At 35.1% G+C, this 22,426-nt stretch overlaps 1 protein-coding gene across 2 annotated transcripts in view; it reads left to right on the top strand.

Moving 5' to 3' along the window:
* LOC102511205 (transmembrane 9 superfamily member 2-like) overlaps nucleotides 1-22,426 on the top strand; it is a 73,286-nt gene that overhangs the window by 33,280 nt on the left and 17,580 nt on the right. For both annotated transcript variants that reach the window (XM_032475218.1, XM_032475219.1), the window contains exons 8-15: nucleotides 1,413-1,492; nucleotides 4,607-4,715; nucleotides 5,418-5,550; nucleotides 6,526-6,645; nucleotides 6,946-7,003; nucleotides 18,404-18,563; nucleotides 19,704-19,852; nucleotides 21,890-22,001. In XM_032475218.1, coding sequence (XP_032331109.1) covers nucleotides 1,413-1,492; nucleotides 4,607-4,715; nucleotides 5,418-5,550; nucleotides 6,526-6,645; nucleotides 6,946-7,003; nucleotides 18,404-18,563; nucleotides 19,704-19,852; nucleotides 21,890-22,001 — 921 coding nt within the window. The remainder of the gene's footprint in view (nucleotides 1-1,412; nucleotides 1,493-4,606; nucleotides 4,716-5,417; nucleotides 5,551-6,525; nucleotides 6,646-6,945; nucleotides 7,004-18,403; nucleotides 18,564-19,703; nucleotides 19,853-21,889; nucleotides 22,002-22,426) is intronic.

Raw genomic sequence — 22,426 nt, forward strand, 5'->3', positions numbered from 1 at the left:
GTGGTGTAAGGGAGTGTTCTAGCTTCATTGCTTTACATGCTGCTGTCCAGTTTTCCCAACACCATTTGCTGAAGAGACTGTCTTTATTCCATTGTATTAGTGTTTTCCTTTTGCTAAGAGCATGCCATCATTTTGAGGGGCAGTCATACTGCACTAGTGGTTTAAATGTTCATTGGAGATTATCATTTAAGATCTTCATTTATTGGGGATATTTTATAGGAAAGCTATTGAAAGATTGAGTTTGATCACACAGCAGAAACAGCTGGTGATTATATTTTCTTGTGTTTTAGTCAGTACTGAGAACTATAATATCAAAAACATCTTTTATAAACTTATTGCTAAAATGTTTCAAAATAGTTAAAATATAAAAATGTAAAATGTTAGAATATTGAATAAGAAATAATTACTGAAATCGAATATTATTTTCTAATTAAACAACATACCTTAATAAAAAACCTGTTTGCAGGAGATACATCATTTGGTGGATTGCAGTGAAGCAAGTTGTCTTTTAGTTCAATTTAAATAATAATATTGATAATACTTGTATATGGTAAAGACTTCAAACCATATAGAAAATATATAAGTAAAATTCCCCCTTCCATTACTACCCTCCCCCCAATTTCTAGTCTCTCCCTTCAAAAATATAAACATTTATTCTCCCAGAAAGATGTTTGCATCTATAAGATATGTATGTTATTTTGGGGAGAAATGGAATTTTGCTGTACATACTTATCTTACTATATACTTTTCACCTTTTTTTTTCACTTAATTCTATTTCATAGACATATATCATCACCTATAGATGCACTCCATTCTTTTTAATAGTTACATGGTATTTCTTAGCATGGATTACCATAGTTTATTTATTCCCATTCTGATGTGAGTTTTTGGTTGTTCCTAGGTTTTTAAATTTACAAACAAAACTTCAGTGACCCTCATTATATATATATCTTTGTGTACCTTTGCAAGCATCCTATGAAGTTACAATTAAGAGAAAAATGAATATATATATGTTCCTGTATAACTGAAAAATTGTGCTCTACACTGGAATTTGACACAACATTGTAAAATGATTATAAATCAATAAAAAATGTTAAAAAATGTGGTCTAGACAAAAGGAAATGAAGTATGGGGTAGATTTAGGGTTACTGAAAAATAGTAGCAAAAAAGTGCTATTTCTGGTGAACAGCAGTAAGCTAAAATTATTTTTTTCCTAGTCCCTCTCTGAAATGAGGTGGAATATCAGTAAATAAAAGTAAGATAAGTATTAGGCTAGATTGCATGATTCCATGAAGTTAGCAGTAAAGAAATGGAGAAAGTACAGACAGAATAACTTTCTGTTTTAGGATTATAACTAACTAGTAAAAGGCCAGTTAAAGTTTGGTCATGTGATTTTGTGTTTTTGTTTTTAGGAAAATAAAAATAACAAGTCAGGCTCTAGATGGAATTATGTTTTGGAGTCTATGCCTGAAACCAACATTCAGTGGTTCAGGTAAGCACTTTATGAAATAAAGAATGAGGGGGGAGGGTATAGCTTAAGCAGTAGAGCGTATGCATAGCATGCATGAGGTCCCAGGTTCAATCCCCAGTACCTCCTCCAAACATAAATAAATAAATAAACCCAATTACCTCCTCATCAGAAAAAAAAAAAAAAAAAGAATCAATAGCTTCAGGGTGGGAAATGTATGTATATATACATATATATATTTTTAAAAAATTATTTTGTCACTAAAGATAATCTTTTTTCTTTCAGTTTTATTGAGATGTAATTGGCGTACAGCACTGAATAAGTTTAAGGTGTGCAGCATAATGATTTGACTTACATACATCATGAAATGATTACCAGAATAAGTTTAGTGAACATCTGTCATCTTGCATAGATACAGAATTAAAGAAATAGAAAAAAATTTTTTCTTGTGATGAGAACTCAAGATTTACTCTCTTAACAACTTTCATATGTAACATACAGCAGTGCTAGTTATATTTACCATGTTGTACATTATATCCCTAGTACTCATTTATCTTCTTTCTTTTTTTATTTTAATGGAGGTACTGGGGATTGAACCCAGGACCTCATGCATGCTAAGCACAAGTCTACCATTGAGCTACACCCAACTCATTTATCTTGTAACTGCAAGTTTATACCTTTTCACTTCCTTCATCCATCTCCCCTTCCTCCCACCCCCTATCAGAGATGATCTTGAGTGACATTTTTTCTTCTCTGTGGCTAATTTCCCCTCTCCTTCCTCTCTCCCACCTCTCCATATACACAAAGAAAAAGAAAAAAGGAAAATGTGTTTTAAATAAACTTATGTTTATGCTGAAGGGAACGAGAAGGCTGAGATGTTGTAGAGAAAGAACAGTGCATGGTGGGAAGTCTGCAGAATCTGTCTGTGGAAGTGGACAGGAAGAGAAACAGGACAGAAGCCTTCATTTATGGGGTCAGAAAGTCTGAGCAAACTAGAGTGTAGGAAAAGCAGTAACCAGCTGGGGTGGAAGAAAACTAGGATGTTATGAAAGACTGGGAAGATAGCAGGGAAAGTTGAAAAGATGATGTACGAGAAACCAAAACGTTGCAAGTGGCCATTTTATCGAGGCCATCTTATAGATGAGAGGATTGTGTCGAGATAATGTCTGTGAGTGAAGGACCATTCATTCTACATGTATTCTTTTAGTCCCTATTATGATGGATGCCAAGCTCAAGGGTAGGCTCCGAGACATGGTGATGAGTAAGGCAGACAGGCTTCCGCCTGCATGAAGCTTATGTTCTTAGTGGATTCTGAGCAAAAGGACTTGATTCCTCAAGAATCTTCAACAGGCTCAAAGCACAGAGTTAGAATCCCTTATGGTTGTAGAAGGAGTCATTTCAACATGAAATTGAGGGATGGACCAACTGAGAACGTAATGACTGGGGAGAGTGGCAGTAGGATGTTGAGTTAGTAACTTAGGAGACTGATCAGAGAAGCTGATAAAAGAGAGATGAACCTGTATACATAGTATTTTGTTCCCTGGTATCCTCCCATCCTGTAATACAGCAATTTGGGGTAGAAAAAGGCTATAAAGGTAAAGACGAAAGTAAGGCAAGGTGTGACACTATGAGTATGGTCTTCTGAAGTGATGGTTTTCCTTACATTACCATTGCCTTTAAAACGGGGGAGGGGAGGGTACAGCTCAGTGGTAGAGTGCATGCCTAGTATGCATGAAGTCCTGGTTTCAATCCCCAGCATCTCCACTAAAAAATAAATCAATAAACCTAATTACCCTCCCCTTGAAAAGAAAAAAATATATATTAAAATGAGGGGAGATGGGGATTATAGCTCAGTAGAGCACGTGCTTGGCGTGCGTGCACAAGGTCCTGGGTTCAATCCCCAGTGCCTCTGTTAAGGGGGAAAAAAACCCAAATAAAATTTAAAAAATATATAAAAAAGACCAGGAAAAAATTGTAAAAAATGAGAATAGCATTCACTCCTGCTCCTACTTCTGTTCTTATTCCTCCTCCTCCTGTACCTCATTCTCATCCTCCTCATTGTTATCATATTGTAGCTTTTCCAGAAAATCTGTTTGGGCAATAGTCCAGGTCCCATTTTTGTCACCCCGGCCCTGAACTCTCTTCAGATAAAATTTATTTAAATGGTTTCCCCAAAGGGGTTGTGAAAGGGAAGGGCATCCAGATAAATTGTGGGGCTAATCTCTAGTGGTATTAATATTTATAATCTAACAATAAATGTACTTTTTAAGTTTCTGTCACAAGCTAATTTACTTATGACATTTAACAGACATTTTAGACATCATCTTATAGACATCTTTGTAAAACAGTGCTGGCCTTTTCATAGATTCTGGTGAAATTTTTTGATGTGTCTGGGTTTGGCTGGGTGGTGGAATGGTCTTAATTTGGATTTAGGCATAGTTTTAAAGTTTCAGTTATGGAAACAGTAAGAGCTGGTAGGTAAGTGGCCTGTGGAATCTTTACCCTGAATCTTGATCCAGTTAAAAGCCTTGGTCCATCAGCTAAGATGTCAGTCAGCCATTAATTCAGCCTTGATTCCTGAATTTCCATTCTCAGCTCCATGTTCTGGAGCTAAGTTTGTGTTCCTGATCTTATTCACTTACCCTTGTTTCTTTTTGGGAATGTAATCTTAAAAAAGTTCTAAAATAACCTTAATAGTCATGTTGCTTATGTTGCTTTATTTATTTATTTAACATATTGAAAATCTTATTTAAATGTTTGTGTTTTTTTGGAGGGGGGTGATTACATTTATTTATTTATTTATTTATTTATTTATTTATTTATTTATTTATTTATTTATTTACTGGAGGTACTGGGGATTGAACCCAGGACCTCATGCATGCTAAGCATGTGCTCTACCACTGAGCTATACCCTCTGCCTGCTGCTTTATTTGTAATACACTTTTGTGTTAGAGCTTTAACTTTATTTAATATATTGATGTATCCAGCCCCTGATCTAAGTTTAGCCTTGGAAAACTTTTCGACAGAATAATTAGCATGTCCTTTTTTTTTTACATGTACACACATTTTCTTTTTACTGTTCAAATCAGGAACTTGAGATTTAACTTCTCTCTCTTTTTTCTTCTTTATATTTTCTAGTATTATAAATTCCTTTGTTATCATTCTCTTCTTATCTGGAATGGTGGCTATGATCACACTAAAGACTGTCCATAAAGATATTACCAGATATAATCAGATGAGATTTCCAGTAAGTAAAAATGCACATATTTGATTCAGCAAATATTTGAGTGCCTGCTTTGCCCAGTTCTCAATGTTGTATTTCTACTTAGAGTATAACACCTTGAATACAATACATTTTTGATGTTTAGTAATTTTGCATATTATGCTGAATCGGAAAGTTTAGAGTGCTGTGTGGATTCTTAAAAAGTACAGATAAGTTTATTAGAGAGTTATTTGCTATCAACTCTTTGGTTACATTCCTTTTCATGTTTCTGAACTTTCAAAATATCATTAAGATTTTCATTCATTTGGAGCATGAGATAAATGTACAAAACATTGTAGAATACTGTAATTTAGGTTAAATTTAGTTTTATCTAATTTACACTGTTTTGACTCTTGTAATCATTTATGTATTGGTGAATTTTTAATTTCGATGGAATTGGTTGATTTTTTTATGTACGTTAAATTGTTTTGCTTTCTTAATGAAAATCAAGCCAGTTGTGTGCTTTGTATAATAGCACACTCCCTCTAATGCAAAACAGAATAAAGGAACAGCTAGTTTGTATGGCAGGATAACAGACCTTCCAGAGACCTACTCTATCCAAAATGAACTGTTGGTTTCCAGTTAGTCTGTCTTTAGAGGAAAATTCCTTTTCATCTAACTTTTGGGGCTCTTGTCACTTTCTGTCATAGTAACTCAGGTATTTATTGAAGACTTTTTCCTATGCAGGAAGATGCCCAGAAGGAATTTGGTTGGAAGCTGGTTCATGGGGATGTATTCAGACCTCCAAGGAGCAGAATGTTGCTATCAGCTTTCCTGGGTCAAGGAATACAAGTTTTGATTATGACGTTTATTACTTTACGTGAGTAGGCTCAGATCAATATGTGTCATCTTAAACATTCTTAGTGAACTGCCGACACATGTTAAACTTTGATTCGTGTGTACAAAAGAACTTTGAAAATTCTACCGTAAGGTTTAAGGAAACATGTGTTTTACAGTACTTACCTTTCTGTCCTCTTAAATTAAGAATATTGAGTCTGAATATGTTCCTGTATCAAGGACCTTTCATAGCTTCTTCAATTCTGAGTAATTTATTGTAATGTCCATGTGTTCCTTGCTTTGCAAAGTAGATGCTTGCTTGAAAATCAGCATTTTGGTAGAATCATATTTTAAGTGGACTCAGGGAGTTACAATTCAAGGACTAGCATTTTGAAATGCTATGACAAGCATAAGTGCTGGTCTTTAAATGTGTAAGTGGAATGGCATCTTTAGTAGGCTTACAATGGCTGGTGAACCCTAGCTGCCTTCATTTATAAACTAAAAGTGGATTTTGTCAATTTTTGATAAACCAGAGTAGTGATTTTTTAAAAACAAAGCTGCTATAAAAATGGCTTATTAGGTATTTCAGATGTCAGTGATAATTTCACAATTCAGCTCTGAGGGTTATATTTTCCTGAGACCAAGTCTCACTTTGATGTTTATATTCCTCATCTTGAATAAAAGGAAACGGAAGGAAATTTTTGTGGGAAAATGATTTTCTGTTTATGGAGTGACTACTGGAGTAGGGAGGGCGGGATACTTTCTTTAATTTTGACTTAAACAGTGAGACTAAAGACTAAATTGAAAACATATCATTTGCCTTGTATTGAAAATCAGATCTTTTCATTAAGAAGACGTCATTAGAACATTTGCTAAGTGAATGACATCAAAGAATTTCCTTGTAAACTGTTTCATAAAATATGTCTTGATCAGATGATCTTCAATTTATTATTAAGTCCTATGTGCTTTTGAGGCTATTATTGTCATTTGGTTTGATATTTCTTTTTTATGCTTTTAGTTTTGGTCTGTCTTGGTTTCCTCTCCCCTGCCAATCGGGGCGCTTTAATGACCTGTGCTGTTGTATTATGGGTCCTTCTGGGAACCTCTGCTGGATATGTGTCTGCTAAAATGTATAAGAGTAAGCATTACAACTGTTATTAGTCCAGTATGTTGGTGTGTTAAATGTGGAAATTAAAACGCTGTAAAATAAAAAAATTCAAAAATTGCAGGGGGTTGGGTATAGCTCAGTTGTAGAGCACATGCTTAGCATAAACAAGGTCCTGGGTTCAATCTCCAGTACCTCCGTTAAAAAAAAAAGCCAAAGAAAATTGCATGGCGGAATTTTAGCTGACTGATCAAAATGTAATTGTATCTTGGTTACTATAAAGTATAAAGTGGATTAAATCAAATGTAACTCTTCTGTCCTTTACTTACTCAGCATTTCGAGGTGTTCAGTGGAAGACAAATTTTTTGCTGACAGCACTGCTGTGTCCTTGGTTAGTATCTCACGTTTTCTTTTTTCTATGCAATTATGCTTTATTTATACTTTATGTTGGAAAAATCATGGTACACGATAATGAAGAGTAGCAAGGAGATGAATGACCACTGTGTATTCTGTGTCTGCAGCATTCTTTTTCTGTTGTATCTGTGTTCTTTTCATCTTTTCGTACATCTTAACCCCTAGTGCAAAGAGATGGCGATGGTGTGACAGTATTCCATTTTGATCTCTGTTTTTGAAGCAGGTTTCATAAATGCTCCTCGCAGTTCTGCACCTTGCCTTATATGTCATGTTAGAGTGGTAATGTATGCAGCACTTTGTGTCTTTCTCCTCCTCCCTGCCTTCAGTGATTATTTCCTCCTGTCTCACCTAGCTACTGCAGTGTCGTTAGTGACTGCAGTCCCCAGGCAGAGTCATGGTCGGAGCAGGGGTGGGGGTGGTGCTGCACAGTGGCTGTAGCAGGAGCTCATCCGGTCCCGTAATTAGAGAGATGTGGAATCCACGCGTTCAGGGTCACACGTGAAGTCAGTCGTGGAGCCCAGGCTGTATATACCCGAACATAACCCCTGTATCCCATCCAGTGCTCTTCCCGTAATACCTCATCGATAAAGTGCTGACTCGCTTAAGGTTTTATCTCCAAATTCTTTGATACGTTTTGTCTTAGTCGGCTTGGGCTGTCGTAACAAAACACCATGGACTGGGTGGCTTAAACAACAGGTATTTATTTTCTCACAGTTCTGGAGGCTGGGGAAGTCCAAGATCCACGGTATCAGCAGGGTTGGGTCCTGGTGAGTGTTGTCTTCCTGGTTGCTAATGGCTGCCTTCTTGCTGTGTCCTCACATGGCAGGGAAAAGGAGAGAGAGCAAACTCTCTGGTGTCTCTTCCTGTAAGGGCACTAATGCCATCATGATGGCCCCACCCTCATGACCTCATCTAGACCTAATTACTTCCTAGAGGCCCCATTTCCAACAACCATCACATTAGGGATTAAGGCTTCAACATGTGAGTTTTGGGGGACACAATTCAGTCCATAGTGTATTTCATTTAAAAAAATCTTTCCTTCATATGTTCTGAAGGACAAGATTTTTTCTTTTTAAAGGAAAATGCAGTAGATTGTATCTTAATTGTTATGTGGTACTTTAGTTGCTATTTGTTACCAAAGTCCCATGTCCTTGAGGCTAGAAGTGTGTCACAATAGTGGGAGTCCTGTAATGAAAGTTATACATGGTAAATTCAGTTACATTACATACTAATTAGTGACAAAATGAGAGCAAATGCTCTGTGCCTGAGTATAATGCCATACACAGTACAATGCAGCGACAGGTTCAGTCAACTCATAATCTTCTAGCTACACGTGGCTTGTTTTCTCTAAACTCCGGGGGAAAAGGTGATACCATTGAAAGGACTGAGCATTACAAGTTTGCACATTAAATATATGTATGTACCACAGAATTTTTGACTTATTGAAAATAAAGGCAATGCACTCCCCTCCCCCTTACCACCTTGAATAGAGCCATCTGCTTTTTCTAAAACTGTTTTCAAGGAAACTAGAATGGGTGGTCTTTCCTGAGGTGAATGCTTTCATATATTTATGTAAGAAAACGATGTCCTTGACAGTGTTTCAGATATTTGTTGCTTCAAGTTCAAGACTCAGATGCATCTGAAATTGAATAACTTTGACAACAAAGTGCCTTGTGCAAAAGTCATTATCCTGGATTGTAACACAAGGGATATTGCATTCCAGAACTAGTCAATAAACCATCTACTATTCTCTTCATGATTTAGTTACTTATTCAGCATATTTATTGTGTTTTAAAAAATTTGTTTTGTTTTTTTACTCTATATAATGCATTATGCTAGCACTATAAAGGAAATAAATGTAAATCTCCCCTGAAACTGCCTTCGTGGCTTAAGATGAATAATAATGGCCCATTTTTCGTCAGACAGATGTTTCACCTTATTGTAAAAAGAAGTGATGTCATTGAAATAGAAAATGTAAAAGAATTAAAATATGCTGTGTCACTAAGCTTGACTAGCTAAATTGAACAATTAATGTCTGAAAAGCGTTAGCATTTACAATGCACTATGAGCTGTTTTTTAAATCATGGGTTTCTATGGGTTCAATTTTGAAGAATGTTTTATGTGGAAATATTTAAAAATTAGAGTAGAAATCCATAACAACATGGCTCAGGTTTACATGGGCTGGGAAATGATACCATGTCAAACCACAGGTTTGTGAAAATTAACTTTTTCAATTTGAAAAGCAACTGTTAACAGATGTTGTCTCCTGGGTGGGTTACTGGGTGGCTGGGACACAGGGGTGTGAAAGAGGCTATTTATTTCACTTTCTTTTCACTGTCTATGTTTCTTTTTACTTTTCACGTTGTGTACCATATGCATGTGTTACCTATTTATAAATAATTTCATTATAAACAACAATAACAACAACTCATAGCCATACATTAAAGTGGAGAGGTAGCACACACACACACACACACACACACACACACACACACACACATCTTACACTCTATACACGTAGGGGTTCATTTCCCAGTTCTGCCTCTTTCTAGATAATGAGGACTTGAGCAGGTTGTGAATAATACTGCAGTGAATATGGGAGTGCAGTGCAGATATCTCTTTGAGATCCTGTTTTCATTTCCTTTGAATATATACCCAGAAGTGAGATTGCTGGATCATATGGTAGTTCTATTTTTAATTTTGGGGGGACCCTTCGTACTGTTTTCCATAGTGCCTGTGCCAATTTACATTCCCACCAACAGTGCATGACGGTTCCCTTTTCTCCACATCATTGCCAGCACTTGTTATCGCTTGTCATTTTGATGATAGCCATTCTGACAGGTGTGAGGTGATAGCTCCTTGTGGTTTTGATTTGCATTTCTCTGATGTTTAGTGATGTTGAACATTTTATTTATGTGCCTCTTGGCAATTTGTATGTCTTCTTTGGGAAAATGTGTATTCAGGTCCTCTGTGCATTTGTTAATCAGACTGTTTTTGCTTGTTTGTTTTTTGCTGTTGAGTTCTCTGAGTTCTTTATATATTTTGGATGTTAACTCCTTATCACATATATGATTTGAAAATATTTTGTCCCATCCTGCAAGTTGTCTTTCCATTTTGTTGATTGTTTCTTTCACTGTGCAGAAGCTTTTCAGTTTGATGTAGTTCTACTTAAGTTTTGCTATTTTGCTTATGCTTTTGGTGTCATATCCAAAAAATTGTCGTGAAGACCAATGTCAAGAAGTCAACCCCGTGTTTTCTTCTAGGAGTTTATGGTTTCAGGTCTTATGTTTAAATCCTTAATCCATTTTGAGTTAATTTTTGTGAGTGGTATAAGATAACGGTCCAATTTCATTCTTCTGAATCTGGTTATCTAGTTTTTCAAAATCATTTATTGAGGAGACTATCCTTTCCCCATTGAGTATTCTTGGCTCCCTTGTCAAATATAAGTTGACCATATATATAAGGATTTATTTCTGGGCTCTTGATCCTGTTCTATTGGTTTATGTGTCTAGTTTTATACCATTGCCATACTGTTTTGATTACTGTAGCTTTGTAGTATAATTTGAAATCAGGAAATGTGATGCCTCCAGCATTACTCTTTTCTCTCAAGATTGCTTTGGCTATTTGGGATCTTTTGTATTTCCATACAAATTTTAGGGCTGCTTTTTTTATGTCTGAAAAATACCTTTGGAATTTTTCACCTGCTTATCTACTAATCTGATTTCTGTGTCTGGACTTGCCTATTCTGGACATTTCATATAAATGGAATCATGAAAAGTGTGACCTCTTGTGTCTGAATTCCTTCCCTTAGAATAATGTTTTCAGAGTTCATCCATGTTATACCATGTATCACTACTTCATTCCTTTTATGATTGAACAATATTCTGCTGTTTCATTATACCACTTTTTGTTTATCCACTCATTAGTTGATGGACATTTAGGCTGTTTTCACCTTTTGGATAATCTGAATAGTGTTGCTATGAACATTTGTATGTAATGTTTGGAGTGAACATATACTTCTAATTCTACTAGTTAGATACTGGGTATATACCTGGGAGTGAAATTGCTGGGTCATATGGTCACTGTGCTTGCAATTTTAAGAGATGGCCAGCCTGTTTTCAAAAGTTGTACCGTTTTACATTCGCACCATCAATGTATGAGAGTTTCAGTTTCTCCACATCCTTGCCAACATTTGTTATTATCTGTTTCTGATTATAGCCATTCTAGTTGTTATGAACTGATATTTCATTGCAGTTTTAGTTTATGTTTTTTGATAACTAATGATATTGAACATCTTTTCATGTGCTTATTGGTCATTTGCATATCTTCTTTAGATATGTATCTATTCAAATCCTTTGCCCATTTATAAAAAATGGAGGTATTGGGGATTGAACCTGGGACCTTGTGCATGCTGAGCATGCGCTCTACCACTGAGCTATTACTTCCCCTCCCCCCGCCCATTTTAAAGTTGAATTATTTTTCTTTCTATTGTTGAATTGTAATAGTTCTTTATGTATTCTGGTTACTAGGTGCTTATCAGATATATGATTGGTAAATATTTTCTTCCGTTCTGTGAATTGTCATCTCAGTTTTCTGATGGTGTTCTTTAAAGTGAAAAACTTTTTAATTTTGATGACATTCAATTCATCTACTTTTACCTTGGTTGCTTGTGCTTTAGGTGTCATATTTAACAGGCTTAATCCAAGGTCACTAAAATTTATGCTTATGTTTTCTTGTAAAAGTTTTATAGTTTTACATCTTAAATTTAGGTCTTCGATCCATTTTGAGTTAATTTTTTGTATATATGTAGGGGTCTAATGTCATTCTTTTGTACATGGATATCTGATTGTCCCAACATTGTTTGTTGAAAAGACTCTTCTACCCCAATTGAATTGTCTTGACTTCTTTGTTGAAAATCAAATGGCCATAAATCTGTGTGTTTATTTTTGAACTCTTAATCCTATTCCATTAGTCTGTATGTCTATCCTTAGGTCAGTGCCCACAGTCTTGATTATTGTAGCTTTTTATAAGTTTTGAAATTAGGAAGTAGGAGTCCTCCAGCTTTGTTCTTTTTCAGAATTGTTTTGACTATCCTGGAACTTTGCATTTCCTTATGAATTTTAGGAAGAAACTTTTCAGTTTCTTCAAAAAGCTGGCTGGGATTTTGATAGGGATTATATGGAATCTGTAGGTCAATTAAGGGGATATTGCCATCTTAACAATATTAAGTCTTCCAATTCATGAACACAGGGTGTCTTTCTATTTATTTGGTCTTTAATTCCTTTCAATGACATTATACTTTGTATGATTTCAGATCTTTTAAATTTATTGAGACTTGTGTTGTAGCCTAATATATGGTCTATCCTGGAGAATGTTCCATGTACACTTGAGAAGAGTGTGTATTCTGCTGTCACTGGGTGGAGTGTTCTATAGATGTCTGTTAGGTCTAGAAGGTTTATAGTGTTGTTAAAAATCCTTCATTTCCTTGTTGATCTTCTGTCTAGTTGTTCTGTCCATTACTGAAAATGAGTATTCAAGGCTCCAACTATTATTGTTGAATTGTCTGTTTCTTCCTTCAGCTGTTAGTTATTGCTTCATATATTTTAGGGGGTCTGATGTTGGGTACATATATATTTATAATTGTTATATATTCTTGATAGATTGACCTTTTTATTGTAATACAAGTCCTTCTTTATCTCTCATAATACTTTTTGTCATAAAGTCTACTTTGTCTGATAGAAGTATAGCACTCTAGCTCTATTTGGTTACTGTTTGCATAATATATCTATATATCTAGAGATCTTATATAGATCTCTTATACAGCTGACCCTAGAACAACATGGGGGTTAGGGACCCTGATACCCTGCAGCTGAAAATCTGTGTATAACTTTAGAGTTGGTTACTCTCCATATCCACGATTCTGCATCCACGGAATCAATGAACAGCAGATTGTGTAGTACTGTAGTATGTATTGGGAAAAAATCCATTTATGAGTGGACCCATGCAGTTCAAACCCAAGTTGTTTAAGGGTCAATTATATGTAAAATTCTTTCACTTTACACCTATTTGTGTCTCTGAATCAAAATTGTGTCTCTTGTAGACATCATATATTTGGATCATTTTTTGGGGTCCCTTTTGCCAACCTCTACCTTTTAATTGGACTTTTCATCCTTTTACATTTAATATAATTATTGATAAGGTAGGATTTATGTCTGATATTTTGCTACTTTCTTTCTATAAATTTTAGGTCATTTTTGTTCCTTCATTACTTCCTTCTGTTGTGTTAAATAGATATTTTTTAGTGTACTCTTTTTATTACCTTGTCATTTCTTTTACTATTTTTTTTTTGAGTTTGTTCTTAGTGGTTTACATGGATTACATGTATGGATTACATTTACCTTATGGATTACAATTAATGTCTCAATTTATAATAGTCTAGTTCAGATTAATATCAACTTAATTTCAATATTATGTAAAACATTATATGCTCTTATATAGCTCCTGTTCCTCTTTCCTCCTTTGTGCTATTATTGTCATGTGAATTATATCTTAATACTTTGTATGCTCATCAATACAGATTTATAATTATTGCATTATGCAGTTGCCTTTTAATTTTGAAAGACAAAAGGAGTTTTAAATAATATTTACTAATCATGGGACCTTAAGCAAGTTATTTTATCTTTCTAAATCTTAGGCTTCTTCATCTGCAGTGTAGAAATCATGGTATTATCTACTTCATATGGTTGTTGTGAGGATTAAATGGTATAATGTATGTAAAGCATTTGGAACAGTGCCTAGCACATATTAAGTGCTTAATAAATGGTAGTTGTGGTTATTAACTACTATTTTCTTCTACTATCATGCCTTTGCTCAAGCTGTTACATCTATTTGTAATCCCTTTGTTCCAATTTTTCAGTGCCAACTTTCTATTCATTCTTTAATTCTCAGCTCAGATACCACTACTTTCATGTTTTGAAATTGTACAATGTCTATTTCCATTATTACAACACTTACTACAGTATTCCTTAGATTGCAGTTATTTGTGATATGTCTTATCTCTCATTCTACATTCTAAGACTCATGAGGGTGAGTATTATGTCATTAATTTCTGTAACTTTCACAGTATGTAACCTAATGCTTTATATGAAGTTAGTGCTCAGTAAATGACTAAATCATATGAATAATTACAAATGCAAAACAGATTCAGTTTCCTAATTCTGTTAGTAGAACTGAACGCAGTTTAAAAGCGATACACCAGGCATGATACAAAGAATATACATCGTGGTTTAGGGACTCTCTTAGGCAGATGAGAGAGAGAATCATAAGGTACTGGGATTCTTATTTCTTAGAATGTGGTAGGTTGAAAGAGAATTTCAGTGCCTCATGGTAAATAAATGGACAATGTAAAAATGGATTTGAATTTAGATGGAGAAGCAATTAAACTAATGAACATAAATGCTCCCCAGAAGAAATTGAAGAAAGCAGGATTATTAAATGCTGTACTTTTCCTGCATGTAATCCCAAAAGTGGTAGATAGGAAAGGCAAGAGTCAGTATAAGTTGATGAGCATGTACTCAAACTTTAAAATTAAAAGAAGAAAGTTTGAATTCCAGCGTTCAGTATTAGATAAGTGACTTTGGGGAAGTCCTATAACCTTTCTGATTGTCCATTTCCTTGCCTGTAATGCTTGTGTTACAGAGTTGTTTAGAGAAGTAAATGAACTAATGGGTTGTGAAATTGTTTTGTGAGCTACAAAGCATTTTTGGTCACTCTTTCCTTCTGTTTTCCTACTGTTCTGTTTATCATCTGCTATAGCATTTCCTATGTTGTAATTTATTTGTTTATCTCTGTCCCCCACTAGACTGAGCTTTTTCAGAGCAAGAATTTTTGTTTTATTTACCTTGGAACACCAGGGCCTAACATATAGGTACTCAATAAATGTTTGATGAATGTGTGAATAAATGTTTTGAATAGGAGATGGACCCAAGTGACCTCTTAAGTTTCCTTTTAGTTTTGCTGTTTAAGATTCCATGAAAAGGTCTAGAAATAATTAGAGATTGACAAACGAAGAAATATTTAGGATATAAAAACATGAAATTGAAGGACAGTTACAGAATTGTTAAAGACATATTAACATTCTGGAGCGTACTTTCAAAAGGGAAATTGTTGAGATGGGTTAATTGAGTTTATGTATAAAAAGGGAGGTTATGTTTTGTCAAGTGAGAAGTAATTCTTCTGGCCATGGAATGATAACAGCTGAAATGAATCTCTCATAAGCTAGTAAATATGGCAGAGGAATATTGTGGCTAAACAAATTCATTAGAGCAGAAAGGTATTAAAAAACATTTTAAGGAGTATGGTTAAATCATGGGGAACTAGACTCCCTTATTGAGATGCTAGAAACATGAGACAGTGTGGAGATTTTGTGGTTGTATTTGTTGTTTGAAAGGACTTGAAACTACATCTCCTGCTGGAGCAAAACATGAGCCTTTAAAGACCAGAATGGATATGCCTCCTGCAAAAGATGTCAATACACAGAAGAGACGGTAAACATAACGGGAAAAGGTGAAGTAGAAATAGTAAAATAAGGAGGAGGATATAGCTCAAGTGGTAGAGCACATGCTTAGCATGCATGAGGTCCTGGGTTCAATCCCCAGCACCTCCTCTAAAAATTAAATATAACCCAAATAATACGATAATATTAAAAGAAGAAATAGTAAAATGAAAGAACAAATCACTGAAGCTGATTTAGAAAGGACCAAATCACTTATTGTGAGAGGTGAGAAGTGAGAAAGCATCCGAAACAGTGATCCTAAATAAAAAATTGGAAAAAAGCAAGAAACTGAAAATAGGTGGTAAATATGAAGGCGGCTTTAAGATCCCAGAATTGGAATGGCCCTTGAGAGAATTTACAGCTAAAGAACTAAACCAGAGATCCTCTAAACAGTAGACCTTAAAGCCTAACCTGGTGCATTATGAAATGGCTGTTACCACAGTCCCTGTCTCTGATCTTAGACAAAATGTTCAGGGGAGGAGAAGAGAGATGTGATTGGTCGGGTTGGTTCCTACCTTATTACAGCACAATGGAATGGAGGAAGCTTGCTCTTAAAAACCATCACACACATCTGAATAAGAATCCCAGCTCTACCTCTTATCAGCTGTTCAATTTTGAGCAAATATTTAATATCCCTAAAAGACATTCAGAAAGAACTCTGTCTATTCATGTAGCTTCTGTTTTTCCTATACCTGGGTTGATCACCTAATTTTCCTTTTATATTTTTGCCTGTTCTTCATTTCTTTTTTTTTTTTCAAACACTGCGTTCTAAGACATTTCATCAGCTTTATCTTCCAATACTTTTATTGAGGTTTAAATTCCCCTTGTATTGTTAATTCCAAAGAGCTCTTTTATTTTCTCAAAAGTCCTTCAAAATGTCCTTTTCTTGTCTTGTGGTCACAATATCTTCTCTAATTTCTCTGAGGATCATAGATTTTCTTTGGTAAAGTTTTCTTCTGAGATTCAGGGATCTTTTCTAAGGGATTAGCCCCCTCATCCACTGGGGTTGGGAAGGGGAGCTGTTTGGCTCTGCAGAGTTGGGGAAGGAATCTGCAGGTCTAGTAGCATCTTAGGCTGACTTTTCACCAGTCCTCCTGGTTTTAGACCCTCCTTTACCTCTACTCACAGAGGCACATGGCACTACAAATTCCTGAGCCTTTTTGGGGGCTCTGTGATATAAATTGAGTTGCCTTTCAGCTTTCCCTAACTACTAACTTTTCCCTTTCTACTAACTTGGTTACTATTTGGCTGTCTGCTAACTGGTTTCCAAAATTTGCTGCTAATGTCTTCTTTCCTGTATCCCTCATCCTTGTGTATTTATGCCTTTTAAAAATTATTTTACTATAATTTTATCAGGGTTTTGAGGAGGGAGCAAAGCTAAATGTGTGAGTTCAATATGCCATCTTTAACCCAAAGTCTTTTTTTTATATTAGAGTATAGTTGATTTACAATGTTGTGTCAATTTCTGGTGTACAGCATAGTGATCTGAGTATATATATATCCCTTTTCATATTCTTTTTCATTATAGGCCATTACAAGGTATTGAATATAGTTCCCTGTGCTGTAAAGTAGGACTTTGTTGTTTATCTATTTTATTTATAGTAGTTAGTATCTGCAAATCCGAAACTCCCAGTTTGTCCCTCCCCACCTTCCCCGCCAGTAACCATAAGTTTGTTTTCTATGTGCGTCTGTTTCTGTTAACCTGAAGTCTTTTAATTCTTTATGTCTTTTGTATCCTTCTATCCATACTTTACATTTTAACAATCACCACCACATTGTACAGATTTTAACCACCTTATATCCAGTCTCCTTGTCTCTAGTATCTCCTCCCTTTGGTCTGACCTTCGAAATGCTGTAGATTCACCTCCTTGGAAAACTGCACCATGTACATCACAGCTGTGAGTGTAAAGACCCTTCAGTTGCTTCCTGATGCTGACAGGATAAAGCTTACATTCCTTAACCTGACATTCAAAGCCTTCCACAATCTAGCCTCATCCCACTTTTTCAACTTCACCTTTTCGGCTTTCAGAGATACTCAAATCCATATGCATGCCCATACTCACCTGTAGCCGGGATCAAACTTGTCTGGAACACACACAGACACCCTAGCTGGGCTTGCCTGGGGATTTATCCAGCAGACTTAGCAGCTGACCTGCTGATTTTGAATGACTAATTTAAAACTGTTTTATTTTTAATTTTATTTTTATTCTTATTGAGGCACAACCAGTTTACAATGTTGTTTCAATTTCTGGTGTATAGCACAATGCCCCAGCCATACATGAACATACATATATTTATTTTCACTTTTTTTTCACCATAAGCCACTATAAGATATTGAATATATTTCCCTGTGCTATGTAGTATGAACTTATTTTATCTATTTTATGTATACCTAAAACTCTTTGTTTTAAATGAATACTTGTCTGACTTGAGGCTATTTATAGCCCATTTCAGTCTAGGATTCTAAAATCTGTTTTTAATATATGTATTTTCTTAATTGTGTTCACTATATTGCATATTGAGTTTTTCAATGATATACTGCTCCACACCTTATTTATTTATTTTTTGCTAGACTCTGGATGTGCAACGATGAGTGGGATGTGGAAATTATATCCTATAATAAACTGTTATTTTATTATATGGTATTGAGTTTAAGCTCCAGCTCAATGAGTGGTTTACACAGTGTGATTTAATATTCTTCTAGGGTTTAACCAAGTAATTTATTATATCTTTCCTACCAAAAGAGTGTTCTGACATTTACACCAAGTATGTTTATAACATTTTCCTGAAATCATAATGTTTTTTGATGACTTTTCCCCCCAGTGTCATCTTTGCGAATCTCTTCATCATGAATCTAATTCTTTGGGTGGAGGGGTCATCGGCTGCCATCTCCTTTGGTGCTTTGATAGGTATTTTTGCAATGTGGCTTGGAATTTCAGTACCACTAACATTTTTGGGTGCATACATTGGAAGCATGGGAAAGGTAAGCTTTTAAAATACTACTTTGACCATTGAGTGATGTCTGAAATAATCCCTCAATGAGTATATATACTATATATGGAATGGAAAATGTACCATTGGTGACAACAACAATGAATAATCATTTTGGAATAAAAGATTTTTAAAAATATTAAATGAAAGCCAGTAACACTTTAAAAGACATTATTTAATGTATTTCCCATTTTATAGGTTGTTTATATTTCCCTCTATCTCTGATGGGCAAAATTAAAAGAACATATTGTAGGAAGGCTACTTTAGTCACATCAGAAAAGTAATAGGATTATATAGTCAGGGGAAGAAAGCCAGGATACAATCCAAGAAATGGAGCTGTTCGGTTTACAGATTTGAAGTTAGCCTATTCCACGTATAAGGGGAAAGGAGCGGTATACCATGAAGACTAAATGAGGCCACACTGCAAAAGGGTTGTATAAAGATACAGCATACGTTTGCAGGGGAGAAATCAGACAGGACAAAACAGGCGGTGGAGTTCCACAGAGAGCAGAAAAAAGAAGAAATTCTGAAAACTGCTGACAAATTTTCAGAGACAAATTCTTAGCCAAATCCTGAGAATTTTTGACATCATATATTATTTCGTGTTGGAATAGTCACTAGTAAATTTTGTCCAATCTCTCCCTTGAAATTTATAAGAAAGAATAGACATCCTTATTGTTGAGCTATCTTGTATGGTGGCCACTAGCCGATTGTGGCTTCTGAGTACTTGGAATGTGGGTAGTCTGAATTATGTGCTGTAAGTATAAAATACACACTGGTTTCAAATGCTTAGAACAACAAGAAGAATATAGAATAGCCGATTAATAATCTTTATATCAATCACAAATTTAAATGATAATATTTAGGCATGTTAGATCATTAGATCAAATAAAATCTATTAATAAATTAATTTCCCCTTTTTTAACTCTTAAAAATACAGCTACTAAAAAATTTAATACTGTGTTTGTGCTTTGCATTATCCTATTTGTGGTGCACAGCATGGGTCTGGCCGCTGCCCGGATAACTGCTCTTGGAAATGTTCAGTTTCAAGATTCTGTATTGTGATAATATCTGTATAAATTTACTTCAATTTTATTTTATTGTGATTCTCATTTGACTTATTTTCGAGCAGTTTAAGCATCCAGTTCACATCAACCAGGTTCCCCGCCAGATTCCTCAGCAAACTTTCTTTAGGAAACCACTTTTTGGAATGATAATTGGTGGTGTTTTACCTTTTGGCTGTACTTTTATTCAACTTTTTTTCATCCTAAACAGTATTTGGTGAGTATGGTATCTTTATAGTCTCAAAAATAATCATTGTTAAAAAGTGAATTTTCCTGTGTCAAGGAGGTTTAGTTCTGGTCTGGTAGAACTTCATTTGCTACCCTGCTTTATCTAGGAAATAGCAGTCTGGCCTGGGAAAATTTCCATGGAAACTAAGACTTTTTTTAAAAATTGAAGTATAGTCAATTACAACGTGCCAATTTCTGGCATACAGCACAATGTCCCAGTCTTGCATATACAAACATATATTTGTCTTCATATTTTTCACCAAGGAAACTAAGACTTAATTCACAAAATTTCAAAGCCACTTTTTGATGGAAATGTCTATAAAGATTTCCTTTTCTAAAATTAATAACCTTTTTTTCAGCCTTTCCAGGTGAATTGGAAAAGCTATTCTCAAACTGTAATTCTCTGAGCCTTTGCAAGGGGTGGGATACGGGTGTCCCTTGGAGGGAGGTGCTTAAAGATGTTTTCCATACTGGTCTTCCAGGCAAGGTTTCATTTAGAGTTCCTCTGCTAAAAATAATTTGAAGACCACTGACTTTGTCTTCATCTGTACTGAGCTCTAAGTAATGGGTTTCTATCTTCCTTCTTCTCAACTGTTAGTTTTAGTGTCAGATACCTTTTCCTTATAGCTTTGCTCTTTTTATTTGCTACTTTTAATCTGTTGTGGTTTAAGAATTCTAATAACCAAGACAGTTAGAAATGCATGTGAAGTAAGAACCAGTGCTCTCTGATTAAAGTGCCACCACTTTAGTGTCCCTGCTTTGTAACAGCTATTTCAGTTGCTCTGAGTCCCGTTTTTGTTTTTTTTTTGTTTTTTTTTTTTTTTTTTTTACTTCCTGATTCTTGACAGCATTTTGGTTTCAGGAGCTGGCCAAGTGGGGTGTCACTGTGGAGGGATTTTTGGAGATGGGGAAAAGGCTCCATAAAATAAAATAAAATAAAATGCAGTTGCCAACTGTGTGTGTTTATAACACTTTGTCCCGAAGGAATCTTCTAGACAAAACTTTTTTTTTTTTAATCGAGACCCTGGGGATTGAACCTAGGACTTTTAAGTCCTCAGAAATTAGGCTTAATCACACACATTAGTTGCTCACCTTTTAAAATCATTGTGTCAAATTTGTTTGAAAGATAAGCAATAAAATCTGTCACCTTGTCAGCAACTAAATCTTTAACATGCTGAAAAATCAATTATAGAAACCAAATTTTCCAGATGTTTTTGATGGAAAAGTAATTTTCAAGTGAAAACAGAAAAATTCTTTAGACAAATTAACTTGTTTCAATTGGCAACACTGTGCTTGTTGTATACACCTTTGTATATATTTATCAACTATAGAGATGATTCTCCTCAACCCCCATCCTTCACCCTCAGACCCAGGTATACATTTTACATGAGCTTTTAAAATGGGCTCTTGATCAGTTCCCCAATTTCTTCTTCTCTTTCAGAAGGCTTTTAAAAAAATATATTTCTCATGCCGATTTAGTCAGCTGAGCTCAGAGTTATGAAAGAAATGACTTCATTCCTTCAAAGTAATCCACATACAGATGCTTTTAAAGATGCATGTTTGAAAGTATATTTAATAGAATTATGTGAGCTGTGCTATAAAGACCTATTTGAGAGGCTACCTGTCAACAGACCTCCAAAGGCAAAATGACGCTTCATTCTGTGGTTTTCTGTTGTATAATGTAGTCGCTGGTGTTTACGGCATTTACAACTTCCCATTTCTAAAGAGAAAGCATGTTTTCAAATGTGTATAAGGAAAATTGATGGGTCTTAAGTGAAAACTAAGTGATATGAATAGTGAAATATGGGTAAGTTAGCAACACAGATTCTGATGAGAGAAGATATGGCCAAGGAGCCATGTAGGTAAGGGAATGTGTTTTTTGGTAGTACTTGGCTAGATAGAGGTTTGGAATGAAGAGCTCAAGGTGAGAGAAGGGTGTGACAGTTTACTGTATAGAGTTGGGCTGATCTTTCTGCGTGTATCATTAAGTGAAAGTTTATTTTAAAGCTGTCGTTTTTATTTTCAGGTCTCATCAGATGTACATCATGTTTGGCTTTCTTTTCTTAGTCTTTATAATTCTCCTGATTACTTGTTCAGAAGCTACAGTGTTGCTGTGTTATTTTCATTTGTGCGCTGAGGTAAAGACACAAGAAACTAATGCATTTTAAGCTTTCCCAACTTGCATTATTGCAGTTAGAGGTCGGTGCTGAGAAAGGAATTGAAATAAATGTTAACTGCATTGTCTCTGCGACTTGGGCTGGGTTTTATATTGTGTTTTCCTAATGACACATTTTGATTTTGATGCAGCTATCAAGTTAATGCTACTTTGATGGAAAATTTTAAACAGAAAGCAATTTCTCTCTGGCTAGTTACTATAATTGCTGCATAATATTCAGTTAACATAGAAAAATATAGAAAACTGGTTTGATAGTTTAGACACATAAAAGATCTGGTTCAATGGTGTTTTCTTTTTAACAATTAATATTTTTTTGCAGATTAGGCCAGGATTGTATTTTATGGGTTGAGATTGCTGCTAAAGACCTTTTCTCTTACTTTCATTTCA

Source organism: Camelus ferus, chromosome X, assembly GCF_009834535.1.
Source record: "Camelus ferus isolate YT-003-E chromosome X, BCGSAC_Cfer_1.0, whole genome shotgun sequence".
Taxonomy (NCBI): Eukaryota; Metazoa; Chordata; class Mammalia; order Artiodactyla; family Camelidae; genus Camelus; species Camelus ferus.